Source organism: Apaloderma vittatum, unplaced genomic scaffold, assembly GCF_000703405.1.
Source record: "Apaloderma vittatum isolate BGI_N311 unplaced genomic scaffold, ASM70340v1 scaffold21055, whole genome shotgun sequence".
Taxonomy (NCBI): Eukaryota; Metazoa; Chordata; class Aves; order Trogoniformes; family Trogonidae; genus Apaloderma; species Apaloderma vittatum.
The window spans coordinates 4954-30692 of NW_009716886.1; the positions used below are offsets into that span (position 1 = coordinate 4954).

At 44.0% G+C, this 25739-nt stretch overlaps 1 protein-coding gene across 1 annotated transcript; it reads left to right on the top strand.

Moving 5' to 3' along the window:
• Positions 1-1115: 1115 nt before the first annotated feature.
• SENP5 (SUMO1/sentrin specific peptidase 5) lies at positions 1116-15890 on the top strand. Its single transcript, XM_009869709.1, has 9 exons — positions 1116-2067; positions 5265-5370; positions 5522-5669; positions 6302-6349; positions 8265-8342; positions 11478-11615; positions 13244-13327; positions 14652-14702; positions 14793-15890. Exons 1-9 carry the CDS (start codon positions 1116-1118, stop codon positions 14901-14903), a joined length of 1716 nt encoding a protein of 571 aa, XP_009868011.1. The 3' UTR covers positions 14904-15890.
• The last annotated feature ends 9849 nt before the right edge of the window (positions 15891-25739 follow it).

Below are 25739 nucleotides of genomic sequence, written 5' to 3' on the forward strand. Positions count from 1 at the left end.
CTGTTCCTTTACGGGAAAAAATGGGTGAGCATGTGAAGTGTCTTCAGAGTGCCTGCTGACACTTGCTGCACAAGAATAAACATTTGCTTGGTACCATGCTGATAGAATCAGGTACCTATGCACACTTGCTGACCAGCCTGGCCTTCAGAGTTTTGTTTTTCAAAAGCCTTTGGGGGCAAGCTAGTTAACTGTATTGAGAGAGATTTAGCCTCAGGCTAGCGAGTCAGCAATGACATATGGGGGAACATGGCCTGCGTGGGGATTACCTGTTTATTGCTTTACCTCAAGGGAGGGTAAATGAGAAGAGGCTGTTTATGCATCAAGCCACTGCACCTTCATTTTTCTCCTTTTGGTGCCAATGAGAATGTACTTGGGAACGTGGGATTGTTTTTGGAGGCTGGGTGGAATTTTAGATAGGCATGTGCCTGAGGAATGTGCCTTAGTGTTTTGCTATTATGTTACAGTCCAGATAACTCTGAATTCATTTCCCTTATTCTTTCAGCTGTTTTTCAAGATCATAATGCAGCAGAAAAATGAAAAGCCATAGAAGACGTCTGCTTTGGAAAAGAAGTCCGTTGCTGGCCCAGTCTAGAAGATGGACCAGTGGATTTGGGGAGCTCGGCTTCCAAAAACAGTTTTTCCTAGCTAAGAGGAGAACACAGAGTGCTCAGCAAATTGTGAGCTTAAATCACAACAAACCGTACAGAAGACTGCAGTACAGAAGGGAGGCACTTGAGCTCCAAAGCAGGTGGGCTCCTGATGTGCCTTTAAATGCAGAAACTTATCAAAAACCTCCTGTTGAACCATACAGCTTTCCTTACAAGACTACTGAGAGCAAAAAGACCCTGTCCCCGTCACAAAGCTGGAAGCCTGTCTGGAGAAGCAGCAAGAAAACTCAACAATGCATCCTTTCAGAGTGACGATCCCTTGAATGAAGAATTTGAAACTGTCACTGTTCTCAGTAGCAACTCTGGCAATATCCATTATGTCTGCTGCGGTACGCTGGATGGTGCTGCCTTGCCTGTAAAGAAAGGTGGTTTTGTGTGGAGCAGGGAGGAGAGCAATAATGGTGAGGGCAATACAGTCCTAGTAGTTTTAAACAACTGTAAAAGGAAATGCTGTTGCAAAGGGAGTGGAATGGAACTTGTGGCCCCTTGACTAGTACAAAGAGGTCCAAATTTAACCATCATACTGTAAAAAAGAGATCTTTATTTATGATGCATAAAAAACTTTCTATGTTTAGGTTTGAGTATAGAATTATAAAATCCCCGGAACTTCGAGCAAGAGGCAAAACCTGCAAATTGAGAAAAATCAAGCCAAGGTGGGTGGAGAAAGTTACGAGGGGCCATCGAGAGACGCTCGGGCGGGATTTTGAAAGTGGATTGTGTAATTGGCTTTCCTACTGGAAATCTAAAAGCAGCCGTCTTTGGAGCCGGTACAGCTTATCAGATATGAACAGTAATACACCCAGATCTTTAGACGAGGAGAACGAAACACGCGTACCTGAGATCTGCCGCACGCAGGATGCGTTACCCTGTGCTGAGCCACGTTCCCAGGAGGCAGAACGTGGAGGACAGGGAGGCAGCGGGGACGCTGTCCCGCCAGACCTGCACGCCAAAGCTTCTCCGGAGGCAGAGACCTTGCATGAGGTGGAGACCAATGGGGCTCTGGCGGAGGATCGTGGCTCTGATGTTTTTGTCTCCATGACAGGAAAAGAAGTCGCTGTTTCAGATAATGCAGAACCTAACGAGATTATGGGCATGGGTGGAATGATACTGTTGCAATCCTCAGTGCAGGATCCTAATGTCAGTGATGATTTTGCAAATGGACCTTTATCTATGGAGCTGGCACAAAATGAGGACAGTTCCAGCCAAATGGAAGTAGAAGACTCCTTAAACCTGGACATTTTTAGTGCAAAGTTACTAGATCACCCTTACTGTAAAAGTCCTCTGGAGGAGCCTTCGCCAGAAAGCACAGGACTAAAATCAGGAACTCGGAAGGGAGGCAAAAGGAACAGTCAGAAAGCTTCCCGGGTGGCTGATGAGCAGCTGGCAGCATGGCTCTGCGGTATTCCTTTTACTTAGCTTGGGGGCTTCCAGGAGTTCCTGAACACTGCTGGGTGTATCGTGAAATTTGTGTGTTGTGTTAATTCCTGTATTAAAATGGTTTCTTCTTGTGAATTGTGAAGGCCACTTAGCGTAACGCTTAATGAAGGGAGGCTGCAAAGAGGAGAGCTGCGCAAGGGAAGGGATCAGTGCTTACCTGACAGGCTGGTTTGAGGGGTAGTTGAATGGTGCCTCTGCTTCTTTTGTTTTAGAGAATACAATGTGATTTAATTTGAATCTTTGTGGAAAATTGTTGATAGACATTTTAAATGTTTTTTGTCATGTGGTTTTCAGAAGATGACACGAGGTTACAACTTTTGATTTTTTTTAAATGGTTGACAATTACTACTCTTAACTTGGTTTTTGAAAATCCTTAGTGTTCTAATATTTCCTTCCAGTCTTATCCTCTCTTCTCTTGTACTGTCTTAGACTGAAACTAAATCACTTAATGAATCTCAGGTTTTAATAGCCAAATATTGTTTGTTGCCACTTAGTTTTCTCCACAGTTGTTTATAAAGTCGGCTTAATGAATCTTATTAGACAATATTTTTTAAAATGGCAAGAGTGGTCTTAGCAAAGGTTCAGCAAGAAGGCTTTGGGATGTATTTTTTTACTCAGTGCTGAGCATGCAGGATTTGATAGTGTCTCTAAAGAGGAGCATGGTAAAAATAGTAATTGGTGTCTCATGTATAGCAGCATGCTATACGCATAGTAAGGAGCAGTAAGCTAACACGCTGTGCCACCTACTGCCATTAACATAATGTTCAAGTTCCGTGGTGGTCTGATAACTGAAGTTAGTGTGGGATGTGTTTCCTCTATGACTGACTTTATGTGATCCAGTAAGGAGCAGGCACTGTGTGACAAACTGAGAGAAACTGCGGTACCACGGTGAGCAGACTACTTCTGCGATGGGGTTGTGAAGTTTGTCCAGGAGAAAAAGGGATGTGGTCTTTCTCTAACAGTGAACCATCAAGATTGTGTCAGGGCAGCAGAGGTTCATGTTTTGTGATCTCATAGGCAGTTATATTCTTGTTTCTGGGAAGCCTGAATAACTTAAAAGATAGACAACAAATGCACTAAACTTTCCCACACTTAATAATCTTAAGATAATTCTTAGCCAGCTTATGCATGAAAGTAGATGAGACCAGTTTCCGTTTTCTTCAGAGCTGAAGGTTCCTCACTGAGCACTGAAGCCCAGTCTCTACCACATACGCATTCGTGCTGATAATACAGCACTTCTGAGTTTTCTCAGCTGAGTACCTCTAAAAAAGAATTCTAATTTTGGTATAACTATGTACAGGAGTTCTTGTCTGTTTAGGAGTGCTGTTACTAACTAACTGCACCCAAAAAGGTACTGCTAGCCGGGCAAGAGTTCCTTGGGTAGATGCATGTAGAAGATGTTAGTGTTAGGGATGTTTTAGGGTTTTGAATTTCTCTGCAGCAGCTGAACTTGGATGTTAATGGGCTGCAATATTTAGTGTGTTCTGATGTCCTATTAGGTATCAAACAGAGCTCCATGGTAAATCCTGCTTGTGATGGGTGTCTGATCTTGCACCAGGGCTGAACTTTGTATTTTTCTCCTTGAGTTACTTAGTTACTCCAGCCTGAGTGAGGTCAGAGTCTAGCTAGAGGTCTCGTAGAGCTCTGCTGCTATTAGTTGTAACTACAAGAGCAATCCTTCCTCTGTGCTTATGAATAAAAAGCTTTTAAAAATTTTATATATTAAAAGAGAATAAGGTGCTCTTATAAGCCCCTTGTATCATCTATCTAGGCTTCCAGCCAGAGTGAGAAATATCCTCCCTGTCATAGTCTAGTAAGATGGAAGGGATAAAAGTTCTTAGGCAAGTGTGTGGCGGAGTTGTGAGGAAGGTTATCTTCCCGCGAGAGATGCTTCCTTGTCTGATCTCACTCTTCAGTCCTCCTTTCCTTCTGTTGCACATCCAGATGTGCTTCTTGCTATACCTTCACTGCTTTTCTTGGCTCTTTGTGTTTTGTTATGTCTCCCTCCTTTCTCTTTTTATTATTTTTTTATTGGTGCCATTCTGGCACTTAGTTTTCTGTCAGATATTTCTGTTGTTTTGTTTCTTCCCATCCTGATCTTTCAAAGATTTGAGGAAATATTGTCGAAGCTTTAGTAAGCAGAGAGCTGAGCATACGCTGCACTGTCCAGTGATGGCCTCTGCCATCGCATCCCAGCCTGAGAAGAGTCCTGGAGTTTGCGTTGCTGCAGTTTCCCTGGACTCTGATTTCAGATCCAGCTTTCTGTACATGGAACACGTGCTTTCTGCTGCATTTGGAAATTCATTTTCAGAAAGCTGGGCAGCTTGCTCTTTTTTTTCTCTTCCTCACTAAAAAGTGTTGAAAACCTGTTTTCCATTCTTTGTCATTCTCAAAGTGGTTTTGGATGCTTGGGTGGGATTTCTGTCTCCAGCATTCCAGTCTCATGTCTGAGAAGAAAAAAATCCCTCCAGCATTCATGTCTTCATGATTTCTTAGTTAATGTCTTTTGTTTCTGGTGTTAAGATTGCCCACTGCTTTCCCGGGCAATGGCAGGCTGACGTTCCTGTCTGTGTCAACTTAAATACCAACCCTAAGATACAAGGGTAAAGGAGTTAAACTTGGTGAGAGTCTGTCTGGTGTCTTTTCTGTTCACTGTGGTGGCAGGAGAGGAACTGAACAGACTGCAAACGCTCTGCCAGCCAAGGCTGCTTACATTTGAGGAGAGTAATTCTGCATACCGTGAGGACAAGATACTAGCTATTCACTGAAAGCTGTTGCAGAAACTGATAGCTTTTCATGCTGCAGTAAAATAAGGTGCTAATTGAAATAGGCAGGGGGATGGAAGCTCCTCGTAGCACTGGTATAATTAGTTTGATGTGGATATTTGTGTGTATGGCAAGAGTGGGGTCTGATCTTATTCTGTAAAGCTGAGTGCTCAGATTTCTGCTTTTTTATTTTTGTCTTCCTTCCTCTACCTCCGCTTTTATTTAATGTTGCCAATTTGAGCTTGTTCTCTTAAATATATGCTTGGTGTGTGTGGTGCTTGGGTGCAGAATGACTGCTGCTCATACTTGGAAGACACGACTGCTTTATTGGACTAGTGAACCTTGAAGGTTTTTTATATATTTGCACTTTCATTTTTTTCTGGTATATTTAAAGGATTCCTAGATGAAGTTATGAAGAAATATGGCAGTTTAGTACCGCTCTGTGAAAAAGATGTCATGGGAAGATTAAAAGAAGTCTTTAATGAAGATTTCTCCCATAGGTGTGTAGCAGTGTTAAATTCTAGACTTTGTAAAGGACAAATTGCTTGTGTTGCTACTGCTCGCTCCATGTCTAACACCTAGCAGAACAAAAGTCCATTTGACATGACCTTGACTTTTTTTTTTTTCCCTACCTTTTCAATCCTGTTTTAGAAAACCTTTTATCACCAGGGAAATCATGAAGTATCGGGAAAAACATCCAAAAACCTCCACTTGCAATTTCCGGGTCTTCTATAATAAGCACATGCTAGATATGGATGATTTAGCTACACTGGAAGGCCAGAACTGGCTGAATGACCAGGTCAGAGATGCTTGGTGTTTATGTGCTTCCTTACCCCTTCTTAGCCCCTTTCTATTAGGGCATCAGTTGTTCACCTTCTGCTACAGTGAGCTCTCCTTACTTTACACCTGAGAAGTAAAAGACGTGGTGAGCAGCTTTTACAACGGCAGGTGCAATAGTAGAGGTTACAAGTCTGGAAGACAGGAGGTGGCACAACTAAACTTGCCTTTTGAAGAAATGATGTTGCACTAATTTGAGAAAATAGTGGCTGCCTGTATAGGTTTTGGCATCTTCCCCATCCCCAAGCTCGAGCAGATTATAAGAACAGCAGAGTAAAGCAGCAGACTGTGGCCCACAGCCAAAAAACCAAGAAGGCTGCAGTGCCCAGGGCATGCTCCAGTGGACTTAAATTGAATTAAACTGCATTTCAGATTGAGGCAGACTTCAAGCAGCCAGTTAGAGCCTCTCTCTGGGCCAACCACTATTAGTTCCAGAGTGCTTGTCCTTCAGACTACAGCAAAACGTTCCTATAATTGCTCACCTCTTTATTGCCGTTTTTTAAGTGTGAAGGGTCCTGGGTTCAATGGGAACTTGTGAATTTGGGTTTTACAAAATCATTCTGTACATATTAAAATATTTATTAACTCTTACAGATAATTAACATGTATGGTGAACTCGTAATGGATGCAGTCCCTGAAAAGGTGAGGGGTTTTGATATTATGCAAACATACCTGATGAGATATTGAGAGGGAATATTTCAGTTACAGAATCAAGAATTATCTCAGTGATGTTCTGAGTGGTTCCATGATAATTTGTTGCTACCTTCTGCTCAAATTTTCTTCTGTTCCTTTGCTAAAACACAGTTTTCAGTGCTGTTGCCCTTCTTTCAGGAACTTATTGGATGAGCTCTGCGGGTGGTCTCTGCAGTAGCCCGATGCTACTGATGTACCCGTAGAAGACAGGTGCCCTGTTTTCGCCCCTCCCACTCCCCTTTTGCCCTTAGAGGTTTCTTTCTCCAGCTTATCTGCTTCTAAAGTGCTTTATCCATGCCCTTGCTCACCAGTCTGGTGTTTCAGCTGAAATTCCTGATGAGGATGGATTTCTGCTGAGATGCCAAACCATGAATGGTGGCATCTGAGCCACGCACACGTGCTGCTTGCACCCGCCCACCGTGCAGCTGCAGGGGCTGTCACAGCTCAAGCTGTGTCAGCTGCCTGCCTGCTGAATGTGACTTGATGCGGAGCTGCTGGGTTCCTCGGCGGTATTGACTCTGCAGGACTCTCTTTGGTTTGTGCATCCTCAACAGAATGCTTCCTGCTTTCCAACTGGAGTGTCTAACTGTTGGTGGCAGTTGAAAAAAAAAAAAAGAAAGGAAAAAGAAAATAATCAAGATCCACCCCCACCCTGTGACTAAATTTGCAGCAGTGGCAATTATAAAAAGCCATCTGTTTGCTAGTAGAGCTGAACAATTTTCAGGTGAGACCACAAAGGAAGAACCAAACAAAGCCATTTTTAGATGAGCCCTGCAGAACGTAACTCTTAGAATCTTCCAGCTGAAAAGGAAGTGTTGTTGCTTTGATTGGTGGTGATGGTGATTCTTCATTAGTATTCTCTGTACTTCCTGAGTGTGTGCTAGGGTTGTGGTATTGGAGATTGTATCTGTTTGCTTGTGTCTGCTTTTTCCTCATAGTGCATAATTGAAATCCTCATGGGAGATTTTGTGCTGGTACCTCAGAAAGTGGTTTTGAAGTCCGTTGGCATAGCTAATGGGTGTTAGGCTGTGTTTTCAGATGCTGAGTCTTCTAACTTTTTTTTGTTTTTTTCAAGTAATAATTCATGCCTTCTACCACCTCTACACTAACAGAATTATTAAAAACAGATGTTGCGGATTTCCATTGGTATTAATCTGTTCCTGTAATTGCAAGAAACTAAGCACAGGGAATAATAGTGTTAACCTGGAGCTATTTTTTTTTTTAACATAAGCATACGTTTTTTGCTGTAAGTGTAGGTCCTTAGATAGAAAATAGATATGGTGTAACTTAAAAATACTTTAAAATAGCAGAATATTGTGGGGGTTTTTTTCTGGAGCTGGTCATATAGTTGAATACAAATGACCATGTTGTTGAGTTAAATCTCATAACTGTTTTGATGAATTTTTTATAATTTTGAGGGGAGCTCAGAGCTTCCAGCAAAAAACCCCAGAAGTTACTCTGTTCTATATCACCCCCGCTTAGCCAGTGCGGTGTTCTCTCCCTTAATCCCTGTAAAGAACAACAGAAACTGTAGCTCCTTATCCCGGTGTTTTTCTCCCAAGTCCGTACCGAGCAAAAAATTAGACGTGATATGCCTGGAGATACACAAGTGTAAATATAAATGCTGCAGCGGCTCACACCGTGTATCACAGGGAAATAAGACTTGCTTTATTTGCTTGCTGAAGAACAGCAGTAGCCTAGGCTTGGCCAAGCCTCTCTTTGTCCCAACTGGGGTTCTATTTCTAAACCTGTGTTAAATATTGCCTCATTACACGTTGTTTTGTATTAATTATCCTGGGGGAAGGGGAATGACTGTGCATGAAAATTTATGTGCTCATTCCTCCTCTCTCTTTTTTTTTTTTAGGTTCATTTCTTTAACAGCTTTTTTCATAGACAGCTTGTAACCAAAGGATATAACGGGGTAAAACGATGGACTAAAAAGGTATCCCTTAACTCCGGGTCATCGCGGCTCTGGTTCTTTTGGGCTGGGTTGAATCACTAACTTGAAACTGGGTTGCAACGTGTTCTCTGCAAAGGGTGGGTTTGCAAAAGAGTGATACAAAATGGGGAGAGGTTAATAAAAATAGTAGAGTGGCACTCCTCAAGTTTGTATGGTTATGTTGTGAAAATATCCTTTGAATGGCCTCATCTGCAGTGGTAGGTTCTCTCTTTGTGTGTGTTCACGCAAGCTGTTAATTTAGCTGCAAGAAATGCCTCTTACTGCTCCTGACAGCACCAGGTACGCTAGAGAGCAGACTTAATTCTACTTCTTCCTTTTAACTCAAACTGGGATTGTTTGATAAAATCAGATTGTTATCCCTGAGTAAGACATACAGGTACTAGTGAGCAGAAACTAGAGACCCATAGGTAAGAAGCCAAAGTCTTGTTTGTATGACAGAAACAGAATTTGCCTTGCTTCCCAGAACCCCTAGCAGACCATGGGCTGGGATATTTTCTGAGGTAGCTAGTACAGAGAGCAGGGCTCTCTTTTTTGCTGTGAACATTTGTCCTTCCTAACATGGGAGATGAGGCGAGACTAATCAAGGGCTGTGTTTGAATGTATGATCTTTCTGCAGAAGCACTTAAATAGCATACATCTGTGAAATGCTAGAGATGAGCTCATTATCCAGATATGAAACCTATTCATATAATTTATTAAAATCTCCGTGAAAGAGAGACCAAATATTGGTGCTTAATATTCCCAGAATATTTTTTTAATGGCCTTTTTCTCCAGTAACCCAAGTTTAGCAAAAACCCCCAAAGTGAAGGTAGATTCTGAAAGCAGAACCAGTATTCTTGCTGCTGCTGAGGAGGGACCATATGAGAGCAGGACAGTTGTTTAGACATTTAAATTCCTGAAGAATATCTAAAGCAAGAATGAGAACTAAGCAGTTTCTGATGAAGGGATTCAGTAGCCTGCTTTGTCCTGCAATATGCAGTTAAGGGGAATTTCGTTTTGCTTTTTAAACACACCAGGGTATTGTACCAGGTTTTATAAATGTGCTCTCCTGGCAGATTCACCCTTCACTGGGCAAAAAACTGGTTGGATGACCAGGCCCAGTGGGTGGTGGTGAATGCTGCTGCATCCAGTTGGTGTCTGGTGACCAGTGGTGTCCCCAGGGATCAGTGCTGGGCCCAGTCCTGTTCAACATCGTTGTTGATGACCTGGATGAGGGGATTGAGCCCACCCTTAGTAAGTTTGCAGATGACACCAAGTTGGGGGGGAGTGTCGATCTGCCGGAGGGTAGGAAGGCCCTGCAGAGGGACCTGGGCAGGCTGGTTCGATGGGCTGAGGGGTTGTTTAGCCTGGAGAAAAGGAGACTCAGGGGGGACCTTATCACTTTCTACAACTCCCTGAAGGGAGGGTGTAGTCAGGTTGGGGTCAGGCTCTTCTGGGCAGCTAGTGACAGGACAAGAGGGCACGGTCTGAAACTGCATCGGGGAGGTTTGGGTTGGATCTCAGGCAGCCCTTCCTCACAAAGAGGGTGCTCAGGCACTGGGATGCACTGCCCAGGGAAGGGGTGCAGTCACGGTTCCTGGAGGTGTTTAAGAAGAGGCTCGATGTGGCACTTAGTGCCGTGGTCTGGCTGATGTGATGGTGTTGAGTCATAGGCTGGACTTGATGATCTCAGAGGTCTTTTCCAGCCTCAACAACTCAGCAATTCTGACGTGCTCTTGTGCAGCGAGCTGCAGGGGTTTCAGAGCTCCTGCTTGTGTCTGTCCCGTCTGGCCGCTGATCAGACCGGCGCTCCTTCTCTGATCCACTGTCATGTCAGCGAGCTGACTCCACTCTGTCTCAGTGAAGCAAATGTAGGTTGCCACTGTTCTTTCTGTACATCAGGTCTTGGCTAAAGACCCTTCCAGCCTTTGGCTGCTTTTTCCCACTCTTCTGTTACAGGTTTGCACACCTGCAGCAGCCCCACAACTCAGGTCACCTGAAGGCTCTTGAGTTCAGCGTGGCTCTGCTCTTGCTGGACATCCCAAAAGATATAGTTTATCTCATTCCAGTTTTCCTTTGTGGGCCCAGCTTGCTGCTGGCTGACATCTCTTTGCTTCTGTCCAAGAATGATGGGTCATTGTGCAGCGAGTGTGCTGCAACCTGGTCAGGAAGCAGTTTCTGCAGGTGGGACCACAGATCGTTGATACTTGTGACAGTTAAAGGACTGTTGTGTGTAAGGCTTGGCTGATAACTGCTGTGAATGCTCAGACCTTTTTGTGTCTTCAGCTTTGCACCGTTACTCAAAAAATACAATTTCCTACAAACGGCCTGCCTTTGCCAGCAGTGCAGCAATTATATACTGTTCAAATTGCACAGTGCTTTAAAAAAAAAAAAAAGGCAGCATAGAAATCTTGCCACAGGATGAGTTCATTTAGTTCAGTGTTCTATTTTTGCTTATTTTCTGGACTGTACCACCAAAACCCCAGCAATTAGACACCCTTTTTAAGAGGAGCTGGTAGAGGGAAGATCATGAAAGGCCCTGGCTTGGCTGGCTTCCAAAGCATAAGGGCTCATCTGCCACGCAGACGCCGGGGGTGTTGCATCTGATCTGCTTGTTCTGTACTTTAAGACCTTCTCCCTTGTTTGCTTGCCTGTGACCACAGTACATCTGCTGCAAAGTTAAATTCAAGAAAGGATGAATGTTTCCTCTGTTCACCAAAGCATCCTGCACTCCTCCTCTACCTTCCTCTGACAAGTCGCAGAGCCTGTGCTGTGGCAGAAGGAGTCATGCTGCAGGGGTGGTGTTACTGAAGATACGTAGCCGACCCACACTGAGGCTTAATTGTGTTGTCATCATTACTTGGTACATCTCACTTCGATGCAGATGTTAAAGCGCAACCTGAGCAGGGTTTTGCCACAATCAGGGTGGTTTCTAACTCTGGGACTATACAACGCTCTGTAGCCACTTTGTGGGCTGTAACTGTATTTTTGTGCCTGCTAATAAGTTGTGTATAAGGTAAACGTGAGGAATGTTGTGGATACAGGATGGCAGAGAGGAGATTTAGATACCATTAATCTCTTGCTTTGCTATGTTCTGCCTGTGGAGTTGTCTCTAATGTATATTGTTCTTCTTGCCAGGTGGACTTGTTCAAGAAGACTCTCTTGTTAATTCCTATTCACCTGGAAGTCCACTGGTCCCTCATTACTGTGAACATCCCCAATCGAATTATTTCATTTTATGATTCCCAAGGCATTCATTTTAAGTTTTGTGTAGAGGTAAGAGTAACAGCCGTGTCTGCAAAGTTCAAACTGTTTTCTTAAACAAACAACCCCCCCTTTTTCTGTTCAGCCTTAAACTTTAAATGCAGTGTGTCTGTTGTTGTCCTGCCGTGTATGAAATGAGAATCAGCTTGTCCTGCTGAGGAGTCTGAAGCACAGACCTCAAGAGTCACACCAGAGCTGGGAGTTGAGGTCAGACTGCCTATTGCCTTAATTAGCCTGGCGATGTAATTGGCACACCTTTTGTGGCACTGTTCTGTCACTCCCACCAAAAATGAGGGCTCATATCGAAGTGCTGTAGGGAATCAGACTAGCTAGAAGGTGAGTAGAGGCGGTTCTGTAACTGCTGAGGGACTTGTGTTTAGAAAATGATGAATTGCAGTCCTTTTCGGGGGAGGTTGCCTGGGTGAGAGAACAGGACTGAAGATGCTGTAGTGCTGCCCAGTGGGGTTTACATGTTACTGTGCTATCAGCAGCATGTTGCCTCTTTCCTCCGTCTGCGTTGGTTCGGGGAGCGTACCCTGATTATAACTCGGGAACCTTTTGGAGCTGCAACTTGAACACTGGAGTTAAATTATCAGTCTTCCTGGTAAAGAGCAGCCAGAAAAATTTTGCTTGGACTAGCAAATTGTAATGACCCTCTTACAAAAGCTAATTCTGTCAACTTAATTGCTTGCTTGATGCAGCAGCCCTCTGCTTTTAACTGTGTGTAGTTGTTGGCTTACAGAACAGTAGTAATTATTGTACCCAGGAGAGTTCCCAGCTAGGACTTCTGAATGAAGATGCTAGTTTCCTGCTGGCATTTGCTGAGAATGAAGCTAATGTTTGTTCTGGGAGTGAGAGACCTTGTGCTCTCCAGCTTCTAAACTTGCAGCATAAACCAGGGGTCCCTCTCGGCAGCCCTGCAGCCTCTCATGCAGTGTGACCTCTCCCATCCCGCTCCAGGCACAAATGTCTCACAAACATGAGGCACTTTTACTCCTGGCCTTTGTAAGGGAAGGGGGGCCTGTACCCACAACTCCACCATGATCCACCCGGTGAAGTGGATGTTACTGTGCTTAAATTGCACTGTAAGACACCAGCCTGTTTACAGAGAAGCAGAAGGATTTTCTTAACCCAAGACCATAGACTCATTTATCTTGCTTCCTTCGCTCGTGTCAGGCTATTTTTTCCTGTACATCGCTAGAATTCTCCCTGGAGCTTTGTTGATTAGCTGCAGAACTCAAAAGCGTTTTGTACTGGGATTCGGGCAGGAAAATGCTATCCTATCAAAGGTAAGGGCCTTGGGGTCAGCCAAGTAAGCCAGGAGAGGCCACAGGCCAGACTGCACTGTGAGTCTCCGTGTGTCTGAGAGCGCTCTGATTGTGCCCCAGTACCATCACTAACCTAGTGCCAAGTATCCCGGTTTGTGGTGGGGCTCAGAGGTGTTAAAGCTCTCCTTGACAGACCAAAATGAGCCTTGATGGTAGAAGGTGCAGTACCCACCAGAATTCATTTTTTTCCCTCTAGATCTAAGCTCAGCTCCTGATGCTTAATGCTCACCTCACATTTGTCCTCATTGCCATCTCTCTCCTGTTCTTTAGCTGATAAATAATATTGTTTGGTTTTTTGTTTCCTTTTTAAAGAACATCCGAAAGTATTTGCTGACTGAAGCAAAAGAGAAGAATCGCCCCGAATTTCTTCAGGGTTGGCAGACTGCTGTGACAAAGGTAAATGGCAGCATTTTGAGCCCTGGAGTCTGACTTTCTGGGAGATTTTGGGAGGCTGCTTCTAAGCCCATATATGTGTGCAGCAGTAGATGTGTTTTATGCTGACACGTGGAGGGTGCTAGAAGTGACACATGGGAGTTAGAGCTCTGTCACTCATTCGGCTCCCACTGGGTCTTTAACAAATTTTGCAAGTGACTTAGTGATCTGAGCCTAATCTCTGGACAGTTAAAGGTCTGCGCAGCAAAACCTGTAGCTGGTGCCATGTTGGCATGAGGTCAAGGACTGAATGAGCTGGAAAACTTATCTTCCTCACTTCTGCTGAAAGGACTGTTGTTTAATTACGCCAAATGGATGGGATTTGGTGAGGGAGGGGACAGGCTAATAATGCTACTGCCTGTATTTTATATTTGCTGTGGTCTCCAGGGCTGTTTGTGGCACGTTGCATTTGATCACAAGTAAGTAAAGTCTGGCAACAATAAAAGGGAATAACTTGCGTGTAGTGTAAATGATTTGCGTAGCCATAATGGCTTAAAAGATATAAAGCAGGTCACTGCACACTAGGCATACTCTCCACAGCTCCCTCCTCATGCAGGTTTATTTTCAGATGTTCACACAGTGATGAAATGATTCCTCTCTGCACTCTTGCCTGCCCTGTGCAGTCAAAGTTTTTCCACCTCTATTCTGTGAGGTAGAAGATCTTGGAGTTAAGGAAGGGTAATTACTTTTCCTGTTTGAGTGCCAGAGATATAGCAGTACTACTGAGTGGGACTTTTTAGCTCTGTATATTAGAATTAGACATGTATGAAGAAATAATGAAGGATGAAACTTATCGTTTGAGAGTGCCTTGCTCAGTCCTGTCGCCTGACAACGAACCACTCGTGTTCTTTGGTGGGACTGGGGGAGGAGAGCCGTTGCTGGTGGCTTGAGAGTCATCTTCCTCTAGGTGTGTGTGACTTTGCTGATGTAGTTTGGTCCTGTGCAAAGCAGATAATGCTGTACAAACATTTATTTAAACTAATTGAGAAGCTGTTCTGTGTAGGTCACTAAACGTGAAAGAAAGATTTGTAATTTGTTTTCTGTCCTACACTATATATTTTTCTAAATGTTAGGTGTTATTCTAACAAGGTATTGAGTGTCACCTTTCAGAAGTTGGGATTAGAGTGGGTGATTACAACTCCAATTTCTAGTGCTACAGAACAGCCAGCTCAGAGAACGAGATACCTGATGGTTTTGCCAAATCTCCTTCTGAACCATAAGCAGGACTTGGAGAATAAAAGGATAAGTAAAGATCTAACATGTCTCTTCTTGTTTCTTTTCCTTTTAGTGCATTCCACAACAGAAAAATGACAGTGACTGTGGGGTTTTTGTGCTCCAGGTAAGAGCACTGCTTTTTAAAAATCAGTGGCCTGTATTGTTCATACAGTAAATGTCCTTTTTTTCAATCAAGCCTTTTCCTTTTCCTCAGTACTGCAAGTGCCTCGCCTTAGACCAGCCTTTTCAGTTCTCCCAGGAAGATATGCCCCGAGTGAGAAAAAGGATTTACAAGGAGCTGTGTGAACGCCAGCTAATAGACTAATAAAATGCAACCAACCTAATTTCTCTGGCATTTCTGACAAGTTGCAGCTGGTGTTTGTGTACTTGAATTTCTGAAAACTTCCGTGAATTTTGAGCGATTCTCAGCTGAGTGGTGTGGCCACTGTTGTTACCTCAATTTTTTGACAAGCTCTTTAGCTGGCAGAACATAACAGAGCTGCCGTAAAATATTCCTTATGTGAGTTTGGTTCTCTTATGTTCTTTCCTGTATTTAATATTTATTATCTCAGCATGCGTATAGGCAAAGCATGCAACTAAAACCATAAAACTGTAGAGTTGGTGCACCTTTGAGATGTAGCTAGAGATGACAAATACAGGTGATTTTGTCTGGAAACATAAAGATGCATGATATGTTTTCTGATGCAATAATGCTTTGAATGTATCAAAAAAAAAAATCAATGCCGTAAAAAGAACAGCTAGAACCTGTTTGATAGTTCCATTGTCGCTGTTGTGGCTGTACGATACTGAATTACCACTTTTTAGGGTGGCTAAACTCATCTACAGATTTAATTTGTGGAGACCCCTTTTTCAAATGGTTCAAGTTGCTAATAAAGTTTGTTCTGTTAACATTTATCCAGCTGTCATTGTCAGCCAGTCCCTATAGATAAAAAGCAGCCTTTGCACAAATAAAGCTTCAGCACTTGTCTGTATAATAAAAAGGTGTTCCGTCAGTCAGATTGATGGCGTGTTCCTATATGCTGCAGAGGTCTCCATGCTGTGTGTATTAAGGAGAATTTTATAAAGCTGGCCCTGAAGAGTCACAGCTTAGTTACCAGGATCAACTCCTTGGCTGTAACTGTTTAAGTCCTGAACGGCTTCGGCTCGTATTTTGGTTTCACAGTATGCCGTGCTATGTACCATTAGCACCTCTCCCTTCAGCTCTGTCTTCAAATGAACTCCCTTAAAGCTTGTCATGTTTAACCTCTCATTGGCTTTTGCCTTTGTTCAAATATAAATTAATTCATTTCTGCTGCATCTGCTGTCTGATTGTCTCAAACATCCCTAGTTTTGTTTGCGTTCAGTAGCACCCCTGGGTCTGGTTGGGAATAACAGCACTTGTGGTGGGTGCTGCACAAACACAAGATCATGTCGTTCTGCTCCAGACGGGTGGGGGGCTGCGAGTCCAGCACTGAAATTTGCCGTGTTGCTGCACTGGGCAGGGATCAGCAAGAGCAGTGGATCTTGAGACTTTTGGGGTTTTGCCGTGACCTGTAAACTATGATGTGTTCCTTTGCTGAAGAGAACTGCTTTTGGTTGAAAAGACGTTTAAAGACAGGCGGACGTGGTTCGTAGCATAGACTTGACGTTGCCGTGTTAACAGTTGGACTCAATGATTTTAAAGGTGTTTTCCAACCTGAATGATTCTATAAGAGACTGTTGTGTGAGACTGCCACACCAGCAAATGTCTTCGCCGTGTTTTTCTGCCATACAAAGGAGTGAGCCCAGAGGAAAACTATTTTCAATGCTAAACATCATCTGTTGCGCAGCTTCACTTTGTGTCTGTCCATAGCCCTGCCTTCTGATGGAGGAAAACCACTTTGACTTCCCTGTCTTGAAAATTGGTTCAGGCTTGAGCTAAGCCAGGTGCAAATCCCTCCTAGATTATAGGAGGGAGCGAGCGGGGAGAAGCGAGGGAGAGCCAAGTGCCGTCTGGCCGGGAGGTGGAAGCGTGTGCATGCTGTGTTGTGCTGGGTCCTGTAGTATCCTTGTGTGTTCCCACTTGCCCTTGTTGGCACCTGGCAAGGGTTGGCGTAATTTAGCAAGATAAGGAGGGCCTTAAGCACTTGGTTAGATAATTTAATCAAGTAACTTAGGGAATTGGAAAGACCCTTAAGACCCAGATGGACTAAACGTAGCTTTGCCTGTCGTATGGAGCAGCACGTGGCTTCTTTGTGTTTCCCTGAAGTGTTGCAGGTACAAACAGCAGCATCCTCTTGGGGCAGGTGACTGTGAGCAGGGGAGGATGATTTCTATGAAAATTCAAACTTGGGATGTAGTTTCTCACGTGCCAGGGTAGAACATGTAAGCCAGTGCTGCTATTCTTGTCTTCTGTCTGCACTGCTATCGTGCGAGTGATCCAAATGCTGCCATGTGGTGGGACCAGCTGAACTGATCGGGTTAAAACTCACTCGGCAAAAAGGCTGCTCTTGACCCAGAGGACAGAGCCACCTCTGGGTCACTGCATGTGTGTGTACCAGCATGAGTAAGGAAGGAGAACTGTGTGGCTGGAAGGGGATGTGAAAGCCGTGCCGGCTTTGGATGCAGGCAAGTGAAGCTGCGTCCTCAAGTAAGACCCTGTGCAGAAAGGGGATGAAATGCACAACGGGAGCTGCACAAGCAAGTGGCCTTTATTTTCAGAACTTAAGCTATTTGGCAAGGAAGCTTGGGAGATGTGCTGTGACACTGTGCCAGCCTGGGTGACTAAGTGCCTCCAAGGAAGACCCTTGTTTTTTGTGGAAGTTGCCTCACTGATTGATACTTTTCATTGCATGAGAATGTTCTGGAGGACCGGAGCCTGAGTAGCACTTTTCTGAAACGTGCTACTGGTTGGTAGGACTCCATCTTCTTCTGTAAGAGAGGTTGGGAGTAGTCATTGATGGGAATCCCTTTAGGAGCGGCGTCAGTGAAAGCCCGGTGTTGCAGAGAAGCTTGTGTTCACCAGGAGCATGGAGGCTTTGAAGCAAGTGCAGATGTGCAGCAGATCATTTGAAGGGAGGCGGGCTGGCATTCAAATCTCGCTGCCTTGTGAATTGGGGAATGGGGTGGGGAAAGATGCATGTTGGAAAGTACTTCTTGTGTGCTTTCTTGTCATCTCGAGGTTTGCTGACAAGTGTTCCAATTGGTTGTGGGGCAATACAGAGGGGTTGCACTTGAGTCTCCAGCTGTGAACACACCAGTGAGAGGCCTCTGAAAAAAGAGGGGAAATTGAAAACAGAGCTAATGTAAGCAAAGTATGTTGGTGCGGGGTCGAAATTAATCACAGGCAGTCAGAATCTCAGACTGCGATGGTGTATCCTGTGAAACTGGGCTAATTAACTCCTCCTTGAGAATGTCTTTGATGCCTTAAAGGAGATGGACTCTGTAATCTGTAGTCATTTTGCCAGTTCTTAAAACATTCAGAACTATGTAGAGTGTTTTTATTAGGAGAGGCACATTTATGTGGATGTAGTTATGGCTGTTAGGAATTCCGTTAATGTGATCTTCAGAATTTCATAAATCACTCTGAACTGGTTTGGCCGATGCTTAAATTTCACGACTTGTTCCAAAGAGATTGCCTCGCTGTGCTGATTTACACAAACAGTCCCAGAACTGGTGAAGCCTCTGTGTTGCGTGTGACAAATTTGAGCTACCTGAGATGTAATAAACCTTAAGCACAATTGGAAAGAAATTATTAGTTTCCATTCTGTTTGCTTTAATCTATAGTTTTAAATGACTGTGCAGCTGATATAAATCACAAAAATGCAAAATGTGCCCTTGATTCTGCAAGGTAGGTAGAGAAATGCCAGTTGCTGAGCTGCTGGGTACTTGCAGAAGGGGAGCTGGGCCTCTGTGCTCTCTGATGCGCTGGTGCCCTGTTCTTTCCTGGCCCTCTTGAGTGTGAAGGTGATATTTTTTTAATGTTTCACTTGCACCGATTGCCCAGCCAACAGGCTTGCAAAGAGTTGCTGGCCTGTGTTGAATCTCCAGCATCATGCTTAACCTCTCTTTACTTTCTCGGAATTTTGATTGTCTGCTGTAGCATTTACTCAAGTTGATGTGAAAGTTTAAACCTCGGGAAGTGACTTAAGCTTAACTCCACCGAGCAACAACTGTGTTTTGTGGGGCTGTTCTTGCATTAAATGAAGCCCGTGTTCCTGTGAAGTAATAAAATTGAGTTTCACCATAAACCCTGTTTTCTTTCAGTGGTTTGGTTTCGGTTTAATTTTAAAAGCAACTGATGTGAGGGAGTATTTGTAACAGCTTGTTTTGGGATCTGTGTTATTAGGAGAAGCCTCTCCAGCTGATTAGTTGGGTAACTCTGAGCTGCACGCTAATGATGCTCTCTGTTCCGTAGCACCACAGTGATATAACTTACTGTGGTTTGAACTGTGGCAACATACAAGATTGGAGATGTCACATTTTGCATAAATAAGAGTGTAAATCTTCCGTTAGACACTTTCTACTACGGTGGCATTTAAAAAAACACAAATCTGTCAACAGAACAGGTAGGACTTAAATTGCTTTGCTGGATCAGACTAAGTTAATGCCCTTGTATTGCTTGTGGATTTAGATATGTAACTATAGAGTTAAATCTTGTCTTTGCTGAATTTTACAAGGCTCTACAGCTTGAGAATTTGTGATAATGGAGGGAACGAAGGCTTAGAAAATGTCTCTTTAAGCTATTAATCATGAGACTGGTAACATCATTGTCTTTATTGCATTCATAATTTAAAAATCCTATCATGGAGGAGGAAACATGGATGCTTGTTAAATATATTCTTCACTAGAAAGTACTAAGAAATAAGATCGTTAAAGTACAGAATCATAAGAGACACTAGAGCCTTGCCAGGAACAATAATTACTATTTATATGTAATAGGCACTGAGAGGGAAAGAAGAGTCTGGTTTGCTTGTGCCTGAACTTAATGGATTTTATGAGTAACCAGCTAGAAGGATTTGGGGATTGAATTTCGTTTTCAGAGCGTGTAATATTACAAACTATAGAGCTAAAAACTGTTGCAAACTGAGTGAAATGTCTTGAGAAATCAACTGGTTTGTTGTCTCTCAACACAAGTAAGCAGAACATGTGTGAAGCAGCTCCAGCTCCTGCCTGAAATTCTGATGAGTTCTTTTCTTAATTCTTGTGTTTGATTTCAGCACTGCCGGTACCTCAGTTTCCCTAATGCGGCATTTTCTTGAGATTGCAGGCCTTAGCTAATGCTTAGGTTACCTGGAGCTCTTTGCGGGCAACGTTGGGAAGTGGCCAAGAGAAGGGATCAAAAAGCCCATTGGGGAATCTGTTTGCACTGCCTCCTGATAAATGTGCCGTGGGAGGAAGGGCTGGGGAGGAACAGCGCTCTAAAGGAGAGGTATTTAACTGGGTAATGTGGGTCAGGTCATGTGTGTGGTACGTGAGCTTAATACAGACAAGGGGCTGTCTTGTTTATGAAAACCTTTGGGATGAGTGGGAAGGAAACGTGGGGAAGAGCTGCAGGGGCGGCAGCTCTGCCGTGCGCACAGGGACACTGTGGCTCGCTTTGAGCCCATGCACTTGAGATCAACTTAATGCAGGCAGCAACTGCAGTGAAGGAGGAAGCTCCCTCCGCAGTGTTTTGCTGAAATCGTGTTTGTTTAGGACAGTCGTGGCTTGACAATTTATCCTCAGCATCTCTGACAGCTCCAGCCTATTGAAAAGCAAACAAGCGTGCTGCTGCTCCACTGCAAACACCAAGGCTGCCCGAAGGCTCTTGCTGATTAAGTCAATTCCAGCTCACCTTTCAGATTTCAGGGTTGAGGGTTTTTTTGGAAGTCTGAGGTACAGAGAAGTTCTTAAGGTGTATCTTCAATGAGTATATTCCCTTCTTATTCCGGAAACTTGTCTCTGGAGATCTGCTCTCAGTTTTGTGTGCTGAAATGCTTCTGTTTCTCACACAGTTAGTACAAAGTGGTGATCTTTAAATGCTGCTCTTAATGGGCAGAAAGAGACTTCGGGGCTTAATTTTTGGCAGTGTTGTTTTGTCCTCTGATGGATCACACTTAAGATGAATGGGTTTTTCCTTTAGAACATAAATAGAGCTAAAAGGTGCTGAAAAACTTGAGGCTAATGAAATACAATGCCTTAAATTTATGTTCACTTAGGATCCTTGTAGGCACTTGATTGTCCCCGGACAGGGTGACCAGTCTTTAGAAGGGACTGGTGTGTGTCTGAGGGGATTGGTGCTGTTTAGAAGACAGGGAGCGTACAGCTTCCGTTCTCAAAAATCACAGTTTGACCATTGTCCCACAACACGCATTAGAAACTGAGCATTTAGGTCCTGGTGAAGTTCTTGCCAGGGCTGGAGCTCAGAGCATTTTGCATGGCTGTGGGGATACCTTGGGTACAGTGCGAGCCAGATGGTTCTTCCCGGGGTACTTTTTGGCCACCAGATGTCACGCAAGGACCGTCAGAACAGCGTGTGCCTCCGCGTCCCGCTCCCTGCTCGTGGATTGACCAAGCCACGATGTCTTCTGGTTGCGTGTCGCCTGCCACGTTGGTTGGTGTCTTCTCACACGCTTCTCAGCAAAGTCTGCGCTGCACTTGCAGAAAGAATGTGTGTGTTAAACCGAGCAGCCCCTCTTCCTCCCACCATCGAATCCACTGAAAATCCCTCTGTATCAAACGTGTAAGTGTTTGGCTCCAGCGCGATTACTCTGGAGTCCCATCAATTTTACAAATTGGCCGAAACATTTTTTTGGTGGAGAAGTCATGCATACCAGCAGTCTTTAGTCTGATCAATCTGCTGCCCCACCATAGATCATGACTGTTATTTTTATAACTGTATTGCCATGGCAAATGCAGGGGAGGGGCAGGAGGGGGAAACCACATCAGTAGCTACTTCTGTCTGATTTGTGGTCGTGTGCTTATAACTTGACATGGTTTTGCAAATAACTAAACAAAACCAGGAATTCGTTTCGCGGAGGAAAGAAAACCTAACTGAATACTAAAAAACTGCTGCATCAAATATCTTGTGTGGAGAGCCTGACTTGCTCACAATTTGGATCTTCTGATGGAAAATGGTTCAGAGCAAATTTGCCCTCTCGTAGGCAGCTGGGGCTGTGCTGTGGCTGTCAGCCACTGCTGAACGCTGTGACAGCCTCTGGGCCATGAATTGTTTGGATTTTTTATTTAATTGCTGGTGCCTGCTCAGGCTTTATCCTAAATTTAGTAACACTCACTGCTGCCTTTTCTCTGCAATACCTTTATGAATTCTCATATAATCTGATCTCTCATTTTAAAGCCATCTGTCATTTTCGAGCTGTGTATTTTCCAGCTTTAAAAGGTCTTGTTGAAGGAAAATTTAAATTTGAGGCCTATGGAAAATGCATTTTGTTTTTTTCTTTAAATTATTCATCTGTTAAAATTCATCTTTGAACTTGTATTTGTGTGTCTGGTGACACGTGGAGGGCAGATGGGGAGATACCTGGTGAGTCCTTGCACTGATGCCATAGATGTGCCCTGCTGGGCTTGGCTGCTGAGCCCCAGCAGCAGGAACCACCCTGGGACCAACCTTCAGAGGTCAATCTTCTGTCTGTTCTGTGCACTAGGTGGCATTGCTTCCTAGCCTAAAAGCTTCTAAATACCTTATTAATTATGCTAATCCACTCGGTGGACGGAAAGTGAACTGCACTGCGATAGTTTTGCCCTTGTATCCTCATTTGGTCTGCTTTGCTGAGAGGATTTCTTGGGTTGACGAAACCTGCAGCACCCTCATCCCAGTTGTTGGAGTTCTGGGTCTAGGGAAGGCTTTGGCTTGGAAAACTTCAAAGAGCGTGTTGGGAAAATACTGGACATGCTGACCTTGCTGTGGGTAGCCAGCACGGTGGTCCCAAATCCTTCAAAGCCATTGTCCTCGTTTATCACCTTTACTAAAAAAACGTTAAAGTGATACACTTGCTGCGTGAGATAGCTGGGGCAGGGTTGGTGGAGTCCTGCCCGCCCGAGAGCGGGCACAGTGCGTGTTGGCGTGGGAATCCTTTCCACCATCTGACCACCCACACGGGCAGTCGGAGGGCAAGGTGCTCTGGGCAGCGCTGAGCTCCTCCCCTCACCTGGCTGATTTGATGGGAATGTGTTCATTTGTTTCCCAGGCAGCCCTGTTATTTTACATTCTTCTGCCCTTCCCTGCCTGCCTTGCTCCTCCTCTTCACGTTAATGATCGGATCAATCAATTAAGGACTGGAACACGGTGGATTTCAGATGTCTGTTGAATATGGGAATTAATTTGAGTCGGCGGTAAGCTTTAAAAAGAGGAGAGGAATTTTGGCTGGACAGGCCCATTTTAGTACCAGGAGTAGTTGGATTGTCCATGGGATGCATCAAGAAGGAAGAGGGTGAGGTTTCTGTGAGGTGCAGCTCCCACCTCCATTGGTGCCGGCCCCGGGTGTTTGAAGTTGCAGGAACGTGCCAGGCTGAGAACTGCCAAACCCGCTGGAGGTGACAGGTGCAAAGCATGGCTGAGAGCAGGATGCTGCCCTCCAAGGACGCTGAAGTGCCACTTCCCAGCCATTATGTAAGTACCTTCCAGCCCTGCGTTTCAGGAGTGCTCCTCAGCTTGCAATATTGATGCTCTCTTCCCTCTGCAAGCCGTGGAGGTGTAATATCTGAGGTAAGACCTCCTGATGCAGCTTGGCTCCGAGCTGGGCAGCACAGTCACGTCTCACCTGATGCTGGAGCTACACTGGGCACGCACATGCCCTCGCTCCAATGAAAAGACAAAGCAGTTTTTGAACATGGCTTTTCATGAACAAGCAAGATAAAAATAAATATAAATTGAAGATCCTGTTTCTCATGTGTGTTTTATTAAAAGCTGTAGAGTTGTTTATTCTTGCTGTGTAGTATAATTGCTAAAACATGATTTGTAACCAAATATAGATACTTGCATTAAATATGGCACTGCTTCTTACTAGGGAGGATGATATGGTAAATGAATGCTCGTTCGAACAATTACATAGCTCAGTTTTTGTATTCAAAAGCTTAGCTTCTTGGCTTTTAAAAAATTGAACGTAACCTTCAAGTGATTTTTAAGTTGAGTTTTATTGAGCTCACTTGGGTGAAGGGTGGTATGCGATTAAAGTAGACATACTTTTAAAACTGGTTAAATACAGAAATGAAGCTTGTCAAACCGTGTTTTGCATTTCTAAGTGATTGAGCAAAAGGTAATGAATGTGACAGATTCTGGTCACAAAAGGACAATGACACCTTTCATCAGGTGTTCAGAGCCTCAGTAGCCATGAAGAGGATTTCCAAAAGTCGCTTACAAGAGACTAAGGGCTTACATTTAGCAATTTAGTACTTACAGCTTTTCAGAATGGTTTGTATGTCTTTTTTTTTCTCTGGAATTCTAGAATTTGTATCTTTTGTCCTTCCATAGTGGACTTAAATTTGCTGGCTGAGCGAGGAGGGGCAGGCTTCCCGGTTTCACAGTTCCTTCTGGGCCGGGCAGGGTGAGGATCACTTGGTAGCTGTTCTGGAAACTGATGGCATTAGCAGATGAGCTTTCTGTGTGACAAAGTGTGCAGATGTTTACACTGAAGTTTATAAATTCATCCTTTGTTCCAGTCTAAATACTGACACGATGCTTTAGTGCGGGCCACAAAGTAGCCGAAGCGTTAACTACGTTCTGAAGTGAAGGATGCTGCTTTCTGGTTTTGAAACCCATTAAACATCCCAGCTCCCTGAAACCAGGATGACTGAAGACAAAGGTAACATAGCTATTTAGTGAGGTAAAAGGTTGCACTTAGGCTTTTGCATTGGTGCGTGCTGTTGCATTCAACTTCAGAAACAGATTGTGTTTTAAAAATCACGTGTGAGTGTGACTCAAACCACCTGAAGTTAGCCCCCCCTCCCACCTTTTTCCTTCAAATCTAGATGCTGATGACCCAAGAGCACACAGTGCGTGCTGCGGGTCAGTTGCTGTTGTGCTAGGCGTGACACCCTTCCCAAGACCTCCTCCTTCTCTGTTGCTCTCAAATGAAGGTTTGAAATGTTTACGGTGTGGATTGGAGAGCTGGTGTGTCGGGACAGTCCTTGCGGTGCAGGAAAATGCCGCTTCAAACCTCCTTTCTGGTGTTTCTCAAGGCCTTCAGGAGTTAGTGGTTTGTCCATATCTTTCATTCCTAAGGACCTCTCTTGCGAGAGCTAGTTGTAAGCTGTTTCAGAGGTGTGTCTAAAAATGAATAGTTCTGGAAAAGAGTAAGCAAGTTGCCTCTGATTTGAGATGAACATTGCCAAGAGCCTGCCAGTGGCTCTGGGGAGGACCATCAAAGGCATTCTCAGCCCCACCCCAGTGCCAGAGTTTTCTTCTGGGGGAAGAGAACAATTGCATTTAATTTGAAATGCTCTGAGGACACGATAACTCTCATTAGAATTAAAAATAAAATTAGATATTTTTTTTTAGAGTTGTTGGAAAATCTTGTGTAGTTTCAGCCTTCTTTAAACAGAAACATTGAGGTCGGTTAGGTGTCTGTCTCCAAAGCCGCACTTCTGAAAGCTCATTCAACAAAATGCTTAAAGATTTTATTTCTGTCCCAAAGGTGAAAGAAAACAACTTCAAAATGTCAGAAATGTTGTTCACCTGACGAGCTCTGTTTTTTCTAAGGTCAAGAAAAAATGATGGATACTGTAACAAGTGTTTGTGCTGTTACCTTTTAAAATATATATGTGATGCTCAAGTTCGTAAATGTAGCGTGTGCCTCTCAGAAGCTAAAAAATAGCAGCGGAAAGCAGGAGTCCTTGGTCTGTTCCTCCTTGTTTCTTCTGAAATCGATTTTCGTTTTAAGTTCTTCTGGTGTAAATAATTTTAATGAAAAGGAGAAAATTGCTAGGTGGAATTTATCATCTGGAATATATAGGCTTAGATGGTTTTTTGAAATACAGAAGACAGGTGAGCAGAGCTCTTGAGTGCCCTGGAGAAATAGTACCCAACCCTTTAAAAAGAAAATTTTTTTTATTCTTTTATTTTTTTTAAAATCAGTTGTCATCCTGCAAGTGGGCTGACCTGGTGCCCCTCGGAGTGAGAGGGCTGGAGCTGCTGTGGTTCAGGCGTGGGATGGCTGTTGCGGGGGGGGCCGCCCCGGCCCCC